The sequence below is a fragment of the Falco rusticolus genome, chromosome 5 (genome assembly GCF_015220075.1).
Source record: "Falco rusticolus isolate bFalRus1 chromosome 5, bFalRus1.pri, whole genome shotgun sequence".
NCBI classification, from domain to species: Eukaryota; Metazoa; Chordata; class Aves; order Falconiformes; family Falconidae; genus Falco; species Falco rusticolus.
The window spans coordinates 52,954,587-52,976,844 of NC_051191.1; the positions used below are offsets into that span (position 1 = coordinate 52,954,587).

At 35.1% G+C, this 22,258-nt stretch overlaps 1 protein-coding gene across 8 annotated transcripts in view; it reads left to right on the forward strand.

The window, feature by feature from the left end:
- The window catches only part of PPFIA2 (PTPRF interacting protein alpha 2), a 353,334-nt gene that overhangs the window by 217,898 nt on the left and 113,178 nt on the right, over positions 1-22,258 (forward strand). For all 8 annotated transcript variants that reach the window (XM_037389538.1, XM_037389537.1, XM_037389539.1 and 5 more), the window contains exons 4-5: positions 2,373-2,474; positions 12,073-12,237. In XM_037389538.1, coding sequence (XP_037245435.1) covers positions 2,373-2,474; positions 12,073-12,237 — 267 coding nt within the window. The remainder of the gene's footprint in view (positions 1-2,372; positions 2,475-12,072; positions 12,238-22,258) is intronic.

Here is a 22,258-nt window from a genome sequence, read left to right on the forward strand (position 1 = left end):
AGCAAAGAATGTACGTTTTCATAAACACTATCTTTTTCTGTTTCCAAGGAAAACAATGAAAGCATGTTATCAGACTGCTTTGCCTTACTGTAGTTAGGAACTGGAAGTCACTAGATGATACTCGTTATCCTTTTCACCACCTGTCACCCATATGGCATATCCAAAATGTCTATTTTAATTCCAATTGAAACAATACAAAGAAATGAGAAAATGTAAAGAACAACAACATCCTACATAGATTGCACAGAATATTTATTCTGTGAGATTCTGAAAGTATTACGGATATTTATACATGTCTATAAACTGTATGTAAATTAGTAACAAGACTTCTACCCTGTAGTGCTATAAAGTTTCTCTTAGAGGAATATGAAGAAAAAAAATGTGTGTAAATATGTGTGTATGTGTGCTTTTGCGCTTAAAAATTTTGATTTAGTCTGGCTTGAGATCATTGGTTTTATATTAAATATGATATTTTCATTTGGTATGTAACATTAGTTATAACCTACAAGACAGGAGTTTTTTGAACAAAATTCTGAACAGAATAACACTGCTGGACTGGCAGCTTCTGAATCCTAAAGTAGGATGTACAGGCAGAGTTTTAATGAATCTTTTGAAAAGTGAGAGAGGAGGTTTAAAATTTAAATCTCATTTTCAAAGCTATGTTAAGGGCTTTAAAAGCTATGTTTAAGATCAAAGTATGCTGCATAGCCTTACAAGATCTTGACCACTAGGTTGTAAAATTAAAATATTGATTAGGAGGTATGACACAAAACATCGCTACATGGTTCATGTGATCAACAGCTGATACCTAAAACAAAATCCACTGGGGGTATCAGAACAAGACTTTCCTTACTACCATGCAATTTTCATGAAGGTTTACTGTGCATCCAGTTTCAGCTGCTGATAAATGAAAAAAGAAAACCCTAGTTACACATTGTCAGAATACACTTGAAATCTATTTGAATATTTTTTATTATATTATTGATAACACCATATACCATTAACTATTTAGAAACTTGATTAAAGCAGAATGAGCCTAGGAATACCTACCAAATGTCTATTGAACAGCACTTCAGTTCAGATAAAGGCTGCTTTCAGCAACTCGAGGGGAAGCAGCAAACCAGACCCTTTTGAGACCATTGCTAGCTTTTGTCTTAAATAAGTAGATTTAGTCTCAGCTTCATCCTACTGGCTGATAAGATAAACCACCTGGACATGTTTTTTTTCTTAAACTCCCTTTTTTTTTTTTTTTTTTTTGGGGGGGGGGGTGGGGAGGAGGGGAATTAAGAACGACTGGCTGCTTGTGGGTCAAGCAGTCAAACTAATATTAACATTTTAAACTATGTATATATCTTTGGTAAGCAGCAATGCTGTTCATCAAGACATCTTTTCTTTTGTGACACATTATCACAAATTTAAAAGGCTTTTAAACCTTTACCTCACTGTTTTTAGAGACATGTAGCATCTCTTTGCTGTAAGGGATAAAACTAACCACTATGGTTTAGTATATGTTGTGCCTGTCAAAAGAAAACACATATGAGTGAAACCTTTTCAATATTGAGCTGAATGACAAATCTGTGACTGCCCTTTGTATAGACAAAAATTTATGTATATTGTTGAAGACTAACAGCAACGGTAAAATTAAGACATTTTAATAGGAATTTTGACAACTGAAGAATGTGTTTTTCAGAAAACCTATTAGTTGCATGTGTAAAACTTAACATCGGGAGCAACTTAAAATCCAGGGTTTTTTTATGTTGTTATTTCCCAGGAAAATCACTCCAAACTAACAAACATGATTATTGTTCTGACACATCACAGCCTTTCACTATAATGCGCAAATAACTTTTAGTAGTTAAATTCAAAGTGAAAATAATGACAGTATTTTTTTCCACAATGCATATATTACTTATGTTAATCTGGTATTAGATAGATTTTGATCAGTGAATATATTAAGTTGTTTGTTTTTTTTCCCATATTGCAACAGCTGCCTTACAGAGAGGCAACACTCACTAAGCAGATACATTGAGTTGAACTTCGTTGTGTGTGCAAAGTAGTGTCTCTGTTGCTATGAAATAGGCCAGTTCTGTTCTTCTCGTGTGGTTCTGACAGTTTGCGTATGGGGGATATTGCCGTCATCTTGAACCTTCTTTTGTTTCCAAACTTAAATTACTGTTTTCCATAGGCACTTTTTATTAGATATGTCTCGACTTAAATTGTTTTGGTAGATGCTGATGCTTACATATGCTATTTTAGTTTGTGTTGATGATTTCTAAATATTATTTCAATCCTCAAACTCTAGAATGCATATGGATTTGATTATTCTAGTGCTTAGGTCTTGATTAACTTGAGTATATAATTTTATTTCACAGGAATTTGCTGCACTGACAAAAGAATTAAATGCATGCAGGGAACAGCTGCTTGAAAAAGAGGAGGAGATTTCAGAACTGAAAGCTGAAAGAAATAACACAAGAGTAAGTATACAGCAGACCTTTTCTGGATATTATGTACATGTAAAGCAGGAGGAATATACATAAATTTAGATCTTCAAAGAAGACAAAATTCCAGCCTTTTAATAAGTACATGAAACTTGTAAGGTTCTAAGTAAAAAGATGTATCTGCCCTGCTACAGTCCTGGAGGAAATGAGTGTATGTTAGCAAGATATATTACAAAGATAGCAGATTTTGTATATAACAGGGTGAGTACATCAGTTTAAATATTTACTAAAGCAAGGGACTTATGCAGCCTTCCAAGCCCTGGGGCCTCCCTAAGTAGCTTGCACATATCCTCATCTTCTATCAATGCAAAAGGCAATGTTACAACAGACCCAGCTTTCCCTTGTGCCTTAGATTTGAGCTGAATAAGGATGAGATGAAGGCTGCCACACATAGCACAGTCTGTTGTTTAGTCTAGATGCAGCCATGTGACCCTTGAAGTAAATGTCATTTGCCATACAGCTGAGTGAGGACAAGATTTCACCCTTAAATTTACCATGTTCTACTTCAATCAGATGTTGTTCTGTCTGGGAACAAGAATATGTGACAGCACCTTCTGAAAATTCTCAAATGGCGTACAGAATGGTTTTCAGAATAAAATAATTTGCACATGCAATTGTCTGGAAAAAGGCAGAATTCATCAAGAAATGGAAGAAAGGAGCAGAGGAGGCTTTATGAGGGGTGGAAAGGTATGAGAAAAGAGATGAAACAGTCCCAGATCAGACAGGACTCAGGCTGGTAATGAATATATGGAATACATCTCAGACAGACTGATCACCTAAAGTGTTTTCTCATATCCATATTTCATTTCTCATATCCATATAACATTTCTGTGATCTGGGTAATTCTTCCTGTTTTCCTCCTCTCAGTAAACTAGTAGCACTTTGGCTGCTCAGATAGCATCTTTTCTTGGTCAGCTAATTTGCATTCTGAAAGAAATCTATCAATGTGCATAACTAAAGAACTGAGGGATGGTCTTTCTTCCTCCTTTCTTCTGTCCAACTATAGCACCAGAATGCCACAGACTTCAGAATTCCAAGGAAGGACAGATGCCTACAAAGAGGCAAAGCTGCCTCATCTACCTGCATGCTATCTTGGAGGTGCAGGAGATGATCACTTTTAACACAAAAGTATTAGAGGCGATGGGTTTGTGAAAGGTGGCAGAAGACATAGGTGATACCTACTTTTCCCTCCCATGTCTCTCATAGATTCTAAACAGTCCAAAATGACTCCCACAAAAATAGAATTAATTACTGGAGAAGCACGTTGGAATTGCACTGCGTCATTTGTGTTTAGCAAGGCATCTCAATTACAATTTTGTTGTCTTTCTAGAGCTGCTTAAATTATCTAACTGCTACATGTATCGGTTATTTTAGTATTTAAGGTAAAAATAGGAAAGTCAATTTAAAAGATAATTTACATAGAATAAAGAGCTCTTTGTGTTAATTTCCAGCACAAACATTTGGATACAGAGATGTAGTTAAAATATACGCTCAATTATACCTATTCAATAATCTACATATACCCATTCCTGCAAAGAACATATATCCATTTGCCTTTCTTCACAGAAAAAATACTATATGAACTAAATTTGCAATGTCATCTTCTTGGTTATCCTCAGTTCTTGATAAGTATACACACAAAACTGTCTCCCTAGCATAACGCTTTATCCATTTCACTACAAAGCCCATTGAACACCAACTTTGGTATATTAAAACTGCAGTGTACCAACACTTACTGTGGGTCTGATATAATTGGCGCAGACTAGCAAAAATCCCAAGACAGCCTCATAGCCAAAGATAGTCACTTGCCAAACAACTGTGAGAGAAAAGGAAGATGAGTCAACTGCAAGTCATCAGCTAAGTCAGATTGAGCTCTGTCATAGGCACTTTCTTTGCAAATGAAGAAGCTTAAAGATCATCCATTCTTATGTTTCTTGTTTATATAAAAGAAAAATCAATAAGAGATTTTCCAGGAGAACTAATACCAACAGTTGAGAGATATAGAGTGTGATAATCCTTGCGAGAAGCCCTTGCAGTTAAAATTAGTAAACTCTACCAGTGTGTTTTCAGAATAAGGATGAAGCTAGGTATTGGTGATGAAGAGATTTAGGCCATGAAAAAAATATAGGAAATTCAGGAGATGTTACAGTAAACAAGAGGTTAAGTTATAGTCCACGTATTAAAGGGAAAGGAGGGATTAAAAATCAGAGACATGCCTTACTCTGACCTCTAGCATTTTCATTAATAATCACTCCACCATATATATATGTTCTTGCCAGGCTCTAAACTGCCATATACTACTTAGTTGCCAAAGTTTGCTGTAATAATCATGCTATCTTCTATAGGCTCCTGTACACTTCTTTTATAGGGAGAGATCAGCATTTTTGATCCAAAGCTGTTGTCTTCAGAATAGTCTCAATGATATGCTAACAATGAGGTGTCTAGCAACACTGATTGAGAAGACATCACCTATAAAAGGCACTTTTGAAAACTGAGATTTATGCAGTTATTAATGGAAAACAGCATTAATATTTTGTAAGAAAGAGTTGCTCCACATTTTTTCAGTTAATTAAGTAACATTTCTAATAAAATAATAATATTTGGATGACCACTGATACACTTTTGCAGTGAGGAAATTAAATGTCTTTTCTAAAACATAAAGTTAGTTAGGCCAACTAATGCTTCTTTCTTCCATCCCACTAGTGTTCACACTTAACCCAGCTGTAGCTTAGCTACACTAGCATTGCTTACCTGCCCTCCCAGGACACACTCATGCATAACCACATGTAGTGGAATGAATCATTACAACCACTTCTGTCCCAAGTAGCACTTCCTACTACTTTTAAATAAGGAGGTTCAGTTCCAAATTCTCAGATTGCTGTTTCTGATTTTTTTTAATTCAGTCTTTTATCTCCCTGGTCTGAAGCTCCCTAGCTTAAAGATATTGTTTGAAGTACCTACTGCTTCAAACTGAAATCAGCAAGAAAAAGAAGTGGCAACTCTGTCAGGTTCTGAGTACACACTAGCTTTCTGGCTCCCTTTCACATTTTCAGTTATGCCTAACTAAATTTTTTTCTTTACTGTAGACCTGCATCTATGTATTTCTTTATTTCTTGGCAACAGCCTCCCTCATACAGTTTTTCCCAATCTCCACAAAAGACACACACACACCCAACACCCCCCCCTGAAAAACACCACCACACATTCTGATTTGCCACTCTGTCAAACAACAGTGGCAGACCCTGACAGTAACATATATTAGAGAGAGACCATGATGGAATTACATTCTTCGGGACCCATACACCAGATCTCAGCCAAAATACCACCTTTTAAAACTTACCACAATATTTAATCAAGTTCCTTCTAGCAGAATTCTTAAGCAAAGCTTCCTACTGACCTTTTGCTGTTGAAGTTCTATTTTTACCGCCTATAGTAATTAACTTTTTCTGGCATATTACAGTAGAAATATTTTCATGTCAAGAACTTAGCTGGCAACTTAATCTGTCAGTTCACGAGGCAAAATAGAAAATGCAGGAGCATGTGTATTTGTATTGATTGGTGTGGTGTTGCTGACAGGAAGACAGGTTCTCTCTGGAAAATCATTGCATGAGACTTTGAAAACATACATAAAAATATCGTAATAGAAACTGATACAGTTACTTCTCTAGATATTCTCTAGATAGAATGATCAGCTATAGCATGTGGAAAGGCAACATCTTTTCTGAAGCTGGAAAACAGGTCAATGTGATCTAGCGTATTATTTAATGGAAATTATAAAATAATACTAATTTGGATGTGCTAAATATAAATTAAAATTGAAAATTATTTTTGTCTCAGTCTGTATTCTGTAAAAGTAGAAAACGTTTGTAGGATTAACTTATTAAATCAGAATATGATTATGAGGAAATTTAGACTTTGGTTTGGCAGTTGAAACAAAAAATTATTACAATACCATTATGGATTAATCTGTGGGTTTTTCAATATAACAAAAAAAAGACACATGCATAATATTTTTGTATGTAGCATACAATGTTATTTAAATTAGTTCAAGCAGTTTCAGAAACAAGAAAAATTAAGCCTTTGTTCATGATGAAACAGCAATAACAGTGTCATCATCTTTCTTTTACTTAATACCTCGACTTGAAGCATTTATTAAAGTGAACAAGGCTGACTTAGATTTAATTTTATTCATATTTTATTGTCTCAATTCCTTAGTGAAAGCTTTATGAAATATCTTCAGTTAATCAATGCAGTCTCATAATACCCATAGATCAGAACTTAATCCTATATTTTATGATTAAATTTCCCTTTTATTGTACTGGAAAACTCTAAGAATATCTTTTAAATATGGTTTTAATTCCTTTTTTAGCTCATTTTCTTGGAGGTCCTGTTACATAGATCAGTTTGATAGCTGCTGAAACTAAACTGGGCACTCTGTTTTCTTTTTTCAACATGATAACAGGACCTCTTCCAGTCTGAAAGCACTGTACACATGAAAATAAATATAAATGTTTCCTAAAGTACTGTAAAGGCAAACGCATTATGTCACTAATGTAAATGACAGTAATTTTCATTATTTTTACCTCAATATTATGATCTATCTTCTAGACTAATGTGTTTCTTCTTTCAAAATAAGAACTTTGTCACAGAAAACAGGGTGACAATAGATAGTAAATGTAGTATATAGTAATTCTATACCTGTATCTTCAGACACTGTATAATCTAATAGTTATTATATTTGTATTCATTGTTCTTATAAGACCCATTTTATTAATTTTTATTACTTTGTGTCATTATCCTGCTTATTATGTTTTATTTCATACTTTTGCTTCACATGTGTGTGTTTCCATTAAGGTTTTTGGTCACCAGTATTCTCTTCTCTGTCTTGGACATACAGAAAGACAGACGCGGGACACATGCTATAGTTAGGCTGGTTTTGTTTTTTCCAAGAAAGATTTTCACCAGTAATTTACCAGTATAGCTGTCTGAGGTCACCTCAGCTGACCACGGGTGCAAATTGGTTTCCACCACTGTGGAACAATGCTGAAGAAAATGACTGGGTTTGTGACTGGTTTTAGAGATAATCTTCAACCTCATGTCTGCTGATTTTACCTGTCGTCTTTGCTTTCACCAGAGATGGAGATTCACTGAACAATGTGCATTCTAAATATAGACTGAAAGGACATTCAATTTTGCCTGTGCTGATTAAATATTTTAAGCTGGACCTTGAAAGAGAATTGTCTTCTGAGTGGGTTGCCCCATTCCTCTAAGGAATCCCTTAGCTGAGTCTGTCTCATTTTATTAAATCTCTTATCTTTTATATTTTTTTCCCTGTATTTCATTATTTATGCCTCTCCTTTTCTCTCCATCACCCTCTCCTGATTCTTTTATTTTTCCATTTATTATCCTGCTGTGAACTTCTTTTACAAACAGGTTTGCTGAGAATAAAGTTAAGATAAAATATTTTACATTGATTAAAATCCAGGTCCTGTAGTAATACAAACTCTATTGAGTCACGCTAATTTCAACTAACTGAGTCATCATTCCTAAAAAAGAATATTTTAACTTTTTTTCATTTTCCATATGTAAATCATTGTCCATGTAGTAATGATGGTATAGTATAATATAGGTAGGTGATAACCTACACCAATGTAGTTGATACTGTTAAATTTAAACCATGCATTTCCTTTCACAATAACTCACTTCCATAAGTGCTTTGGAAGTGATTTGAAAAATACAGGAAGCTGGGTATATTCTAACAATTTTCTCTATTCTTACTGTTTTAGTTCTAATTAACATTTCAAAGATGCTTCATTCACTCAGAAAATATGCACTAGAGCATTTTAAAGTTTTTAATTTATTATTTTTAAACATTCTTTATGTTCATGAAGGGTTCAGAGCTCTGGAAAACTTCATCCCATTTAGCTAAGGTACAATTATCAGCACAGCATCTTGAGCATCCTAAAATTTGCCCAGCATAAAAGAAAAATTCTCTTGTCAGATTATTTCATAATTCATTGTCAAGTTTATGCTTTCCAGTAGGAAAAGCATAGTAATGATGCATGGGTGATTTTGTCCCGCCTGCTGCTGTTGATCTTAATCTTCTTTTCCCTGCAAGCTGCCTGTCCCTCTGAGTGCTTGACAACAGTAGGAACTTGTCACAGTGTGAGGGAACAGAAAACGCTCAGTAGCCCATGTTCTTTATTAATGCCAGAGTTTAATTGCAACACGCTAAAATACCTAAAGATGTTTCTAACAATTCTTTTGTAGTTTAAATGAACTACCAATATCATTACAATGTTATTTTGACATAAAATTTTATGGTTGTTCTCACAGATATTTGTAATACTGATTCTTGAATTATACAGGGGAGAAAGTTCCCAATATGCCCCTATACCCACAAGTTATTGTGATTTCCTTCAGTCATTAAACTTAAATGTTACTTGAACACACTGTTACCTTCAATGCCAATTTTATATGTTTATATGTCCCTTCCGTCATCACTGTAGTGCTGGGACACTTCATAGATCTGTCAGTGTCATTTGCTCTTCCCAGGGAAGTAGAGGAGATCTGTTACCTTTTTTTTTTTTTTTTATTTTTCGGTCAGTATAATTGTAAGTGGGGCAAGGACAGATCAAACAGCAGTACCATTTCAGCAGAGCAGGGGGCAAGGCTTTGCCATCAGGTGCTCAGTCACAGTCAGATGTTCTATCCTTTGGGTTGTTCTTCCCTTTCAGCATGGCTGGGAGTAATGTGGCACTGGGAGACCTGGTTAATAATACTCTGCTCAGCTGTATTTACTGTAAGCAGTGCTCACAGAATTTGTGGAGAAATAAAGCTGATTTTTCCCGAAAAGCAAAAATAAGAAAGTTTTAGAAGCCAGAAACCTATGTCAGCATGTCTTCTTGATTATTCTTAGGGCTGATTGTAAGGAAAATTCCATTGTTCAGAGATAGTTTCCAGAAAAATGAACCTCTACATACCATTGGCTGAGTAGCCTGAGTGAATAAGAACAGAAAGAAAACATATCAAATGTTCACAAGTAGTGCAGAAATTCTTAACTGCGATGTCAACTCATCTGTCTTTATATGGTAAAATAGGCAACACAATATTTTGCACTTTATTTATTCAATAACTATGAAATATATACAGACATTGAAATATGGTTTTGTCATCTCAAAAGTGGTAATTCTAAGCTAAAGGCAAAATTAGCTTTAGTGTATATTAAATGGGTGACTTTCAATGGTTTACTTTTATGTTATGCATGTTTCTAACATGGCAGTAACTTAACCTAAAGTTAAATATGTTATCTCTCGTTCTACAAAGGGCCAGCTTGCTGCACTGTTCATCCCACATAGTAAACTCCTCCACGATCATCCCACTCTATTCTTACACTTGGAAACCTTGTTTAACTTTTTGTTTGCTCTTCATTCTTTTTGATCTCCATTCTTCCTTCTCTCAGTAAGGATCTTGTCTTTCTTCTGTCCATGCTGACTTCAAATTCCCTGTCAAAATTGTCTGTTTACATCAGTTCAAAATGAGGTTCTGGATGTATGTTAGTTTTCTTCTTGTGTTCCACACACAGACACACACACCCCCACACACACATTTCTGCAGAAATTCATAGCATTTTATCTGGACTTAGACTGTTCTAGAGGTAGCTATGATGCTATGGTAGCTATGAAAAGTTTCTGTATAAAGGCAGACAAGACAGACAACAGAGCAGGATGAGCCAGGCTCTAACAGGATCAGCCAGCAAGTGGGAATGACTGTGGAGAAATGTAAGTCCCCAGCATAAATCAGAGTCAGTATTTGGCGACCCCAGGAATACAGAGTGGGGCAGGGTCCACCTGCAGCGGGAAGGACATGTTGCAGTCACACAGTCTCTTTGGAGAGATGTGGCAGAGAGTAGGCTGTAGCATTAGCTACACCAGCTGTTGACTTGCTTTTCTCCAGCTATCTCCTAGATAAACTATGTGGCTTAGAAAAATCATGTAAATATATGAATTTAGGCCAAAATTCAGAAATTCAGTTCTATTCATGATGGCAATTAACTGTGTGTTTAAGTACTGCTATGAACAGAAGTACTCTGTAAGTATTTGGAAGCTATTCTGATCTCATTTGAGTTACAACCTTACCACAGCCCTGTACCAAGTTCCTGATGGCTCTATGATGAAGAGGTCTCTTCAAATTTGCCTGTTACTTTGGACTGCCTGAAATAATTAAAAATTTACCTATATCTGCTGCCAGCCCTACAGGGATTGGATGACAGAACTCATTGATTCCTTGTTCATTTGCTTTTGATAAATACAAGCCATCACCTGAATTCAGAAATGGTAGAAATACCCTCCTTGAATTGCATGGAGTCATTACAGTTCATGATGTATGAACATGGTTTGCATATGTGATTGCTGACTTTTTGTGAATAATACAGTTACTGTAACATAATAACCAGGCAAATCCAGACACAAGAACCATGTTTGAAGCAAAGATAACATCAAAGTATTACAACTATAATGGTATTACAATCTGGTTTTGCTCTTCTTTGTCTATTAATTCATGTAACAATAAAGGTCATTATGTGACTGTAAATAGCTATGGAGTACAGATAAATATATATCTGTAATAATAGTAACTAAACTAAAAAGCATATCAGAGGAGAAATAATAAACAATTATCCCTGTAACTTTCAAATTTCCAGTTCAGTGACTTAGATGTAATTGTATGTTGTAATTACAATACATTTAACATGCATTGTGAGTCATGAATTTAGCTATCCTTCTTTAACCTTACAGCTAACCAATTCTCTTTTATTTTCAGAGTAAGAACAGAAATGATAGCCCTATGAAAGTAAACACAAATGGGGAATTTTCTACACAATATCAACATATAATTTTAATTTTTCATTTCACCTCAGTAATAATGAAAAATAGTTATCATATGTTTTTATATTAGGTTATTTACAGGTTATTTTACAGATATTTACAAAAGCGTGAAATTTCTCTGTATGGACCTTTGTGTTTTCCATCGTGTTTGTAATACAACAGAGACAGTGAACATTTTAGAGCACATACTAGTGACAAACACTAGTAGCTGTGGCATTTAGAATGAATAGTCTTAAAAATTAATAAAATATACTGTTTATTTTCACATAAATTTGTTAAGTAACCTTCAGTATACATTGAAAATACATTAGAGTTAGGGTGCATTAATTATGAACTTTAGTATTTTTGCATGATGCTTTAGGCTGGCTTTGGTTGTTATTTGTTAATGCTCATTAATTGCTATCACAAATAATACTGTAAATATATACTTAAATTAGTGATCCTATGCTGAGTGATTTGTTGTTCTCGCTTTTCATAGCAGGGTTTTAAGTGAAATCATTAGTAGATTTCCTATTATTCTATTTATTCCACCTGATTTAGAATCATGAAATATTGTCAATAATTCCAGCAGTCTCTCCTAAATGAGGTTGCCATGAAAATTGCCATTTATTATCATGCATTTTGTAGTTAGAATTTCCAAAGTGTTTGGCTGCACAAAAATTAATAACCTTTTATATCATGTCCAATAGCTGTTACTGGAGCATTTGGAGTGCCTTGTCTCAAGACACGAAAGGTCACTGAGGATGACCGTGGTGAAACGGCAAGCACAGTCTCCCTCAGGAGTTTCCAGTGAAGTTGAAGTCCTCAAAGCTCTGAAATCTCTGTTTGAGCACCACAAGGCTTTGGATGAAAAGGTACAGTATGGAAAAAAAGCTTACTAAATACACTCTGTCTTACTTAACTGTGCCTTGTGACACAGTAGAACAATAGTACTGTTTATTTACTGTTTGGAATGTCTCCTATATTAATAGTATTTACACATGGCCAAAGAAATCCATACGAATGTATGACCAATAGCTGTAATCCACTTCAGGTCACTTCAGCTATCTTTTCTAGACAATAGCACTGACTTTCCAAAATAAGCAAATCATACACCTACCAGACATGCTTCTCCTATTTAGCACTAAATAAAGATGACAACATGGAATTTGCTGTCTGTATGATATGGTTTTAAGTTATTGTGGAGCAAATGTAGGTATCTCAAATTTCAAAAACACAAGAGTGAAAAGGCAGAATGACATTTCTAACTGCTTACAGGAACTTGTCTCTTAAAAATTTTTAGGAGGAACACCTCCTAAGTTTTAAGATGTTTTTAGCATTTACACATAAGCACAGTGTTCCCTCTACAAGTAGGATGACCTAAAATAAGTAGTAGATCCTTCTTTATCAGAGGTAATGAAAGGCTTGCAGAATCAAGATAAAAACCACCACAATAACTGCATCTAGTCATGCTAATTAAGAGGGTCCTTCCTTCCACTGAACTCCTCATGTGTCCTGGGCTGGAAAGACTCTTTTGTGTAAATGAAACTTTGTACAACTATGAGGATGTACAACACCTTGCGCATTGCTTATATGAATTCAGAAATCCAGTTCACATCTAGAAAGAATATGCTCAGAAGATGATGTATCTCAGTTAATAAGTGCCTCAAATCTACACATGCAGGGAACACATAAGAACTACCGCTGACAAGCAAAGAACGTAGTTCTTTGTGGGCTGTGTCTTGGCCAATTTGCTTGTGTTCATTGCTGTGGCTGAGTTGCTTCTCTGTTTGAGATGGTTGGGTAAGTCGGGGAGATGTGCAGCACAGCATCTGAAACCATTGACTGCACAGTTAAGCTGTGTTGTGTAGAACCAGTTCAATGGTCTCACAGTAAAAAAAAAATATTTTTTTTATTTCAGAAATCTACTCAGAAAGTTGGCTATATTTAAGGAATTACTATTAAAAGAAGCAGCTTTATGAAAAGGGTAGCTGTAGTCATTGGTAATAAGGGTATGAAACAGGGTTATGAGTCATATTGGGTTAACTATCGGGTTCAAAGTTAAATGAGTTTAAGGAACTTATGCTGAATCAAAACTTATTTTGTGTTTAGGCGTATCTAGTTGCATATTCTGTTCAGTTACATATCATGAAAGTATATTTAAAGAAAATCTAGAAAAAGAAATGTAATGACTTCTAGCCACTGTAAGCAATCGTAATAAGCTTTTGGATGTCATTAAGACTTACAAAATCCTGTGTTATTAAAAATATGTTTTGACGATTGATAGGTTTTATGGTCTGAGCTTTGATCTTTAATCCAACACTTCAAACATTGATACAACTATAGAGTAGAGAGCTCTCCTGCTTTTATACTTATTGACACTGTGCTGGATAAATATGAGAAATAATAAAAACTAAACTTTAAATAGTTTCTGAGATGCAGCAGTTGTATACTTCTTACACTTTTTCTTTTGTGAATTTTTTAGTGTTTAGGTACTATGCAGTTTACCTCTCATGTTGAAAATTATTGAACAGAATTAGATTAAAGCTAAATATAATATTTTGACTTATATTCTGAACATTCTTTTTTTTTTTTAATGTAGCAGGTTAAAATCAGTAGTCAGTTAATTTAAAAATGTTGGAGTATCACAGGTACATATCTTATGTATATAATGGGTCTCTGTACCAGTGGCAATGATAATTGCCAATATAGAAAAATCAGACATCTGCATTCATATTAACAGGAGATTTGTTGTATTATAAAACAAGTTTTAAAAGTGATTGGTCAAAATTATTTTTTCATATGTGCTACTCATCTATTGAATCGTTTTTATTTTGATATAATCATGGTTTTATTGTAAAACATTACAAGATCAATCAAGGACACAGTTTAGTAAATGATTTTAAAATAATTTGTTACAAACCTAGCACATGTTATTTTCAGGTACAAATCCTGTATAAAATTATGTGTTTATGTTGTAGTGTCTCTCTTTTAGAAGGAGTTTTTATGTCATCCAGTTACCTGATAATATAATGCTATCACATTATAGCACACATTGTCAACATTATTGAGATTCTTACTAAAAAATAATGGAAGTAAGAAAGACTTCATACACCCAAATTTGCAAAGAAAACTTTATGGCATGTAAGTCATCTATTCTATATTTTCTTTGACAGAAAAAATATGTAAATTACATTTGTTTCAGACCCTTCAGAAATAAGATATGAATCCCCCTATGAAAATTTGCTGAAATTATTCAGAGACTGGTAGAATAACGGAGCTGCTAGAGGACATCTGGCCCAACCTCCAGCTCACAGCAGGGCCAACTGTTTCAGGTTGCTTAGGATCCTGTCTAATCCACTTCTTAATATCTCCAGGGAGAAAACCTATTCTGGTGTTTCATTACCCTCATTGTATTATTTTTTTTCCCATAATACATAGCTGGAGTTTCTATTGCTGAGTCTTGCACCTGTTCCCTCTTGTCCTGTCACTGTGTTTCTCCAAGAAGCTAGCTTTGTTTTCTCCACGTGTTCTCATTAGCTAGTTGTAGACATGAACCTTCTCTTTTTGAGTTTGACTAGACCCTGTTCTCCGAGCCCCTTCTAATATGCCATATGCTCCAGCCCATGACCAGCTTGGTGGGCCCTCACTGAAGTCTGGCAGTGTCTTTCTTCTACTAGGGAGCCCCAAAACAGATGCATCCTCATAAGTTCAGAGGCGAATAATGATTTCCCTCAACCTGCTGACTGAACTACGTGTCTGGCCTTATTCACCCCTAGGTCCTTTCTGCAAAACTGCTCTCTCTTCCCCAGGCCTATCCTGTTCCCTGGAGTAATTCCATTCATAATAATGGGATGCCACTTGGACTTTGTGTCACTGATAACAAACCTCTGAGACTTGCAGTCCAGCCATTTTTCTTTGCAGTCTATAATACCTTTATCTAATTCATATCCCTTTTCTCCTAGAGGAAAAAAAGTAGACCTTGCACAAAGCTTTGGTATGGACAAAGTGAAAATCGTTCACTGTTCTCCTCCCCTCATCCATGGAGCCAGTCATCTCATCACACAAGGCAATAAGGTTGGCCAGATGTCATTTGCCTTTGACAAAGTCATACTGGCTCTTCCTAATCACTCTTGTCCTTTATGTGCCTGGAAATGGCTTCCAGGAAGATTTGCTCCATAACCTTCCCAACACTGGCCAGCTTGTACTTCCCTGGATCTTCCCATGATAATTCCTGCCTTTCATGAGGGTGGACACAACATTTGGGGTTTTTCCATTATCAGGAATCTCCCTTGACTGCTGTTAACTTTCAAAGATGGAAAAGGCCTCACTATGATGAGTCAATCAAGTCTCTCAGCACCCTTGGGTGCAGCCAGTCTACTCCCTTTGATTTACGTATGTCTTTTCCTCTGCATTGTGGGTTATTTCTCATTCCCGCAGACTCTTCCACTATGCTCAGAGAGGCTTGAAGGCAGAACTTTGCAGTAAATACTGAAGTAACAAACGATGATATAGGATAAACTGATGTCATTACATAGGTTAATAGATAGAGTAATGAAAACTGTCTAAAGTGCTTTGAAAATGTATCACAACCCTTTGCAAATGAACAATGGATAAATTTATTTAATTTTTTTCTTCACAAAAATTGTTGATGTTGAAAGTAATAATTTAGTTGTTACAGCCTTGAAAAAGCATAACAACATATTTCATAAAAATATTTGCCTTTTAAACTTACAAAAATTCCAAGTCTTTACATTCTTCCTACATTCAAATTTTCTTTCATGTTTTCACTTTCTACACTGCAACAAGCTCTGCCGCAACACTTGACTGGTCACGCAAGAAGTCCTAGGTACTAAGTAGAACAACTACAAAAATGTCCTCATTACTGTAACAAAATACAAAGAAAAATATAAAAGAGACTGGAAAGTGGAAAATAAAACCTTTCAATTCAGGGTTCATATCTCCAGGGATGCCTGGTTAAATATAAGAAGCACTAGGAATGATCCCTTAGCTTATTTCAAAAAGCCTATTAGTCCCATATATATTATATGAAATCTGGGGTTTGCCTCTATCTTTTGCCCAAAAGAGAGATGGCCATAAAGAGATCCCAGCCATGATTGCATTAGTCAGAGAAAACATGACTGTCTTTGACAGTTATTTCAGTGTTTGACAGCTCCTTCAGCATCCCTTCAACCCCTGTAGAATGAAAGCTTGTCACGATCTTCCAATGCTAGAGAGTCAGTACACAGAATAGGTACATCCTAGTGCGTAGAAGGTAGTAGTAGTGTGCTGTTATTCTCACCCCATTCTCCATATGAGATCCTAGCATTTCCAAACAACAATCTTCATAGTCTGTTCTTGCATATTTGTAGTGCATTTTGTGAGAATTTTCATTTAAGAGCATGGGGATAATGAAAGAGTTAATTTAGTTTATAAATATTTATTATTTTATGTGTATCTCAAAGAAATCTCATTGTCTTTCTTTGGGTAAGTGACACAATGTCAATTATTGTGTCACAATGACATTGATACTGCACTAACTTTAGTAGTATTATTATTTAGAAATTTAATTTGACAGAAGGAATAAGTATTTGCAAACATCTTTATGTATCTAATTATGCTAAAATTTTTAGAAATCTGAAAACACAGAACATGAACAGTTCTGCTACCAACTCTTGATTTTCTTCATATTCAAAGTTAAATTTGGTGATTGTTTTTTCTAAGTGTAAGGTTAGGTTATGTCCCACAAACAATGAACATTGTTAACAAATGGGAAGTTTAACACCCTAGAGGTTAGTATTGATTATGATTGGGACCAATGTGAAATTCGGACTTAACATTTCTAATAGCCTTTGCTATTGCATAAGTCACTTTAAATTTGCAGCTGTATTGATAGGGAGATAGTCTGAGCGGAAATTTCTCTTCAGTTAATCTCCCCTGACCTCCTTAATGCTTCAGATCTCAAAGATTTCTCTTACTGCTGCTAAGTAGCTGATATTTTCCTTTATTTCATGCAACGAAAAGTTGTAGAAATAATATAAAACAGTGAAATATTTTGTGATATTATATATTAATATATGTGGAATAGTTTATAATAAAGCAAATTAAGGTGAGATTTACTAGACATCGTTAGACTTGAATAGAAAATAGAAGCTCAGATTAAGTTCATGGTTAGAATAGACATTGAGTATAGAGTAGGTCAGGAAGTACATGTTCCTTATATGCAATTTAGGAAGAACAAACCCTAGAAAAATGGTTATTTTATTTTACAATTTTATACCTATAATTGACATCTAATATCTGTCTGAACATGCTTATTTTCCTACAGACATTTTCCCTATTTTGCTTTAAACTTAGTGTTCAACATTTAAAATGTGCATTTGGAAAAAAGAAACTTTGAAGCAACTTCTCCAAGCCCCTTTTTTTGGTCGATTTTGGAAACAAGTGTCCCATTGATCTCCACAAAGGATAGCTACCAGGTGGTGTTGTCCTAGCTAAGATTCAAAAAACACTAGTTCTATTTAGGTTAATTCATGGCAGAAAAGTACACCTAATATTCTTGAAAATAAAACCAACCTATTCATGTCAGTATTTTCACTATCTTTTTATTCATTAACAGGTGGCTAGGAGATCTTTTATTCAATAGTCTTTTCTTGGGGAAAAAATGATTCAATTCTAGCATGTGCAAGTGTTTTTTAAAAGCTCTTTGGGGGCTGCAGATCTGGAGTAAATGAAGAAAGAATTTGACAGCAAGGAAAAAAGTAGGAAGCAGTTGCTAGGAGATGGAGAAAGATGGGTGGTGTTTTGCACTGACAGCAGTGCTAACCATGACATTGACTACGTTACATTTCAAGATAATGTGGTTGCATTTAAAAGCCAGAGGAATACCCAGTCATCTGGGCACATGTTGGATACACCCTCTAACACAGAGAGAGCAACCTCTTTCTGTTGTGTCTGTGGCATTGTAACAGCAATCTGGCCTTTAAAAATGCATATTATAGCATGTTCTGATTGATCAGGTGACATCTGATTAGTCTTACTTTGTCGAACCTTATTTAGTAAAGATTTATACCATGCCCAAGAGAATAGAATATACATTGAAGGAGTCCATGAAATTTAAGTAGCCTGTTATTTCTGAATTGATAAGCACAATCTCACTAAGATAATGCTTACTTCTATGAACTATAGTTACTCACTCACTTTCCCTTCCAGAAAAAAACAATGTAATATTCTAATCACTAACTTGCATTCATTATATGAAAAAACCCCAAATTATCAGATTAAAAAAAAGCATTTGTTCCAGCTCCTTTTTCTCTAGCAGGAGAGTGACCAGGAGCAACACCCTTTCCTACACCTCTCAGAAATTATGATGGTTCTGTTTGCTTTGTTTGCTGTAACATAAATTTGAAGAGGGAGTCCAATACAAAATTCTTTGCAATACATTTGTATATGGCTTTTCAGAGGCTTTGGCTGTCGCTCCATATTTAGATTCAAAGGTTATTCAATATGAACTTACAAAATTCATTAAAACATTGATACAACTACTGACTGGTAAATATTGCTTAGAGTAAAATATTTTTCAAAATGTTTGTGTACCACGTACATTAGTGTGGCATTTGTAGCCTGTATTCTTTCCTGGAATGTGAATGAACAAACCTGAAATCTTTATTCGGATTTTGCGTTCTTCCTCAAGTTTATTTTGAAATCAATTAAAGGCTGAGAAAGAAATTTAAAGTGAGAAATAAAGTTACAGTTTCTGGGCTGTAAACCAGAGCAGATCTCTCCTGCAGATCAGAACACTGATGTAGTGCTTTTCCTCTTTTTTCACTGATAGAATCAAAGATTTCCCTCAACTTTAACAGCCACTATGCGTGTGTTTGAAGAATTAGTTGTAACATTTCCAATGCCAAGGTGGCAAATGTGATTCTGAATTAGTTGTTCACTGGTCAGAAAAAGGAAAAGAGGTCTTCTGTGCCAAGGCAGAGTTGCTTTGAGTTCCCTTAGCAACTTTTATATTCAAAGAACAAATAAGGGCCATCAGACTTCAATTTTGGTTAGGTCATTATAAAAAAGGTAGTGCATTAACTGTGTACATAGAAGGCAGGGAAGGCAAGGCAAGGCAAAGGAAAAGACTTCCAGCTGTTGCTCTGTGTTGCACTGGTACTGTTCCATGCTGTTATTGATAATAGGCCAAGAATGAAAAAAAATGCATTTTAATATAATATCCTGATATTATATTCAGAATAAAGACATCAATTCTGTACCTATTTTTTTCTGGAGTGCCATGTAAAATATGCATCTCCTAAATTTTCTTTGAAAGAAATGCCTATTATTTTCAGGGTGTATTGTTTTCAGGCTTTTAAATGTCCATATAGAACCCACTAGGATTCAGTTCTACAGTGCCACAGTGTGCAAAGGTTAAGGATAATTTTTCTGGAAACAGCTCCTTGTGGAGTGTGACCTCCTCAGTAATGTGCCCTAGCTGGTTTGCAGTTTCTAACACTATTCAAAATGAATGCCAGTGTTGGACATATCATTTTTAAACATGCGTTCTTATTTATAAAACACTTAGGCTTGGATAAGTGAAAGTTTCAGGAAACTTACAAAAATTTAAGTAAAATTACCAACTCATTGCATTTCAGCTTTTAACAACTGCTGTCTTGTGATTTTTCTCTCAACCATCGTGTCCCTCAAAGGCACTTAGAGCTAAAAAGACTGAAGACGGAAAGATGACTGTCATTTTTCCTGTGTATTTTTTAAAATCTAAGCTGAGATTTCCAGTAAGAAATTGTTGTCTGCCAACTCCCACTGTGATTGAAGAGGTTGAAATCGGGCCTCTTGAAGACAGGACTACACCCCTCGCTGGTAGGACATGCACTTTAGTAGTGGAGTGCTAGTGAAAGACAGAAGTTGTGGTGGGAAGAGAAGAGGATACAGAGAGCTTTGGGATGCACAGAGGCGGGGGGCGGGGGGGGGGGGGGCGGGGCTGGGAAGGCAGAGAGCATGGAAGGAGCAGAGAGAGAAAAAAGATGTGAGTACCAGGTGTGGACTCATACTGCCTTGGACTTTTCATCCATCTGGACAGGGAAGCATGTCATTGAGTAGCCATGGAAGCTGGTAGAAGAACTGAAGAAATAATACTGGATTTCAAGCAGAAAAAGATTTAAAAAATAGGAAAAAGGAAAGGCAAATGAAGAAATACTTTTTCAGCTATTTAAAAAAATTTTTTTTCAATTACAGCCAGAATAATTGATGCATTATACATCTGGTGTGAAGTACTTTTATGAAAAATAGAATTAGCTGGAAATTATGAATAAATTATAATTAGTAAATTCAATATTTCAAATTAATTTTACATATTCCAAATTTGTTATAATTTAATAATAAAAAAGATTATATAAAAATGACTATGAATATCTTGTGTACTGCCATAAATCTGAAGCTTTATGAGGATGTTTCCCAGGAATTATGTAGCTCATTTTGAAAAGCAAGCTTTATTATTAAAGATTTTTATAGAAGTCTTTGACAAAAAGTAGTACAGACATTTAATAAATGGCAGGAACATTTTCAGTTCATTGCATATTCCTACTGCATTCTGTTGTTCTGGTGTATGAAAATAGTTGAAACAGTCATGAACATTTGTAGTAATTTTCACTCTTAACACAGAGGTGGCTCAGTCATTGCTACTTCAGGATGGCTTGAGCTTCATTTGCATCAGGTGAGGAACAGGCAGTTACATAGTCACACCCTAAAGGAAATGTTTGTTTAAGCTACAACATGCATCTCTGGGAACAGTAAGAGTTGATTTTCCTCAGTCTTATAGTGCTGAAGGAATAGAGGGTAATTAATAAATCAGAAATTGAAAAAAATAATTGAGGATTCTCTGTGATCTTTAGAGCATCTTAATATTTCTTATACCTTAACACTCTTCAACTCACTTTTCTTTCACTTCTTTGAGCAAATCACTTGTGATTTCTGTTCTGTTAAGGCTGGCAATATTGTTTAGTGCATAGTAAAACTATAGTTACCTGAGAGCATTCAAATAATTCTTGTGAATACATGAAATACATTTTTAATTTGTTTCTTTTAATAAAGCTGAAGTATGTAAAAAGGACCAGAAAGTGCTTCATAAGCAGCTATATTTGCATTTGTTAGAAAGACTGAATAGTTTTCTTTTTCAGTGTTAATTTCCTGAATATGTATTTGATCTTTAGATTTAGTTAGTTTTACAGTTTAGTGAACATGCTTTGTTATAGTTTTGCCAAGCAATTTTCATCTATTAAAGTCTAAGCCATCCTTGGAATGTAGTGAGTCTCTTTGCAAAGTTTCACTTCTGTAAGTAGTAATGGAAAATAAAGTATTTTCAGAAAGCTAGTATTTGTTAGACTAGGAGATGCCACTGGAAAAAGTATGAAAGCATTAGGACATACACAACATTTTCAAGGATCTCCTGTATTTGTCAAGGGTGTGAAAACCACTGTACATACATGAAAATGTACAATATTCCATTGTATACAAAAGATTGATTTTTGTTTTACTTTGTTGTTCAGCTGCATCTCTTGTCCTAACATAATATGCTAGCTTTCCTTAAAAACACTGCTAATAGCTTTAAACATACCTGGATCCATCAGCTGGAAGAGCATTGCCACCATGTAGCTGGAACATGTGTGTATATATATATATATATATATACTGAGTGATTAGCCAGGTTGTAAAGTCATACAGTGTGAGGTGCCTAATAAAGTTGTATAGATTAGGAGAGGAGTTGCCATAGGCTGCCTTCACAGTCAAGAGAAAGTCACCTACACACAGCACTGAAGATCATTGTAGGTCTGATTTGCTTTTGATCATGCTGGGAGACTGGCGACTATGTTGCCAGCTTAGATCGTCTTAATG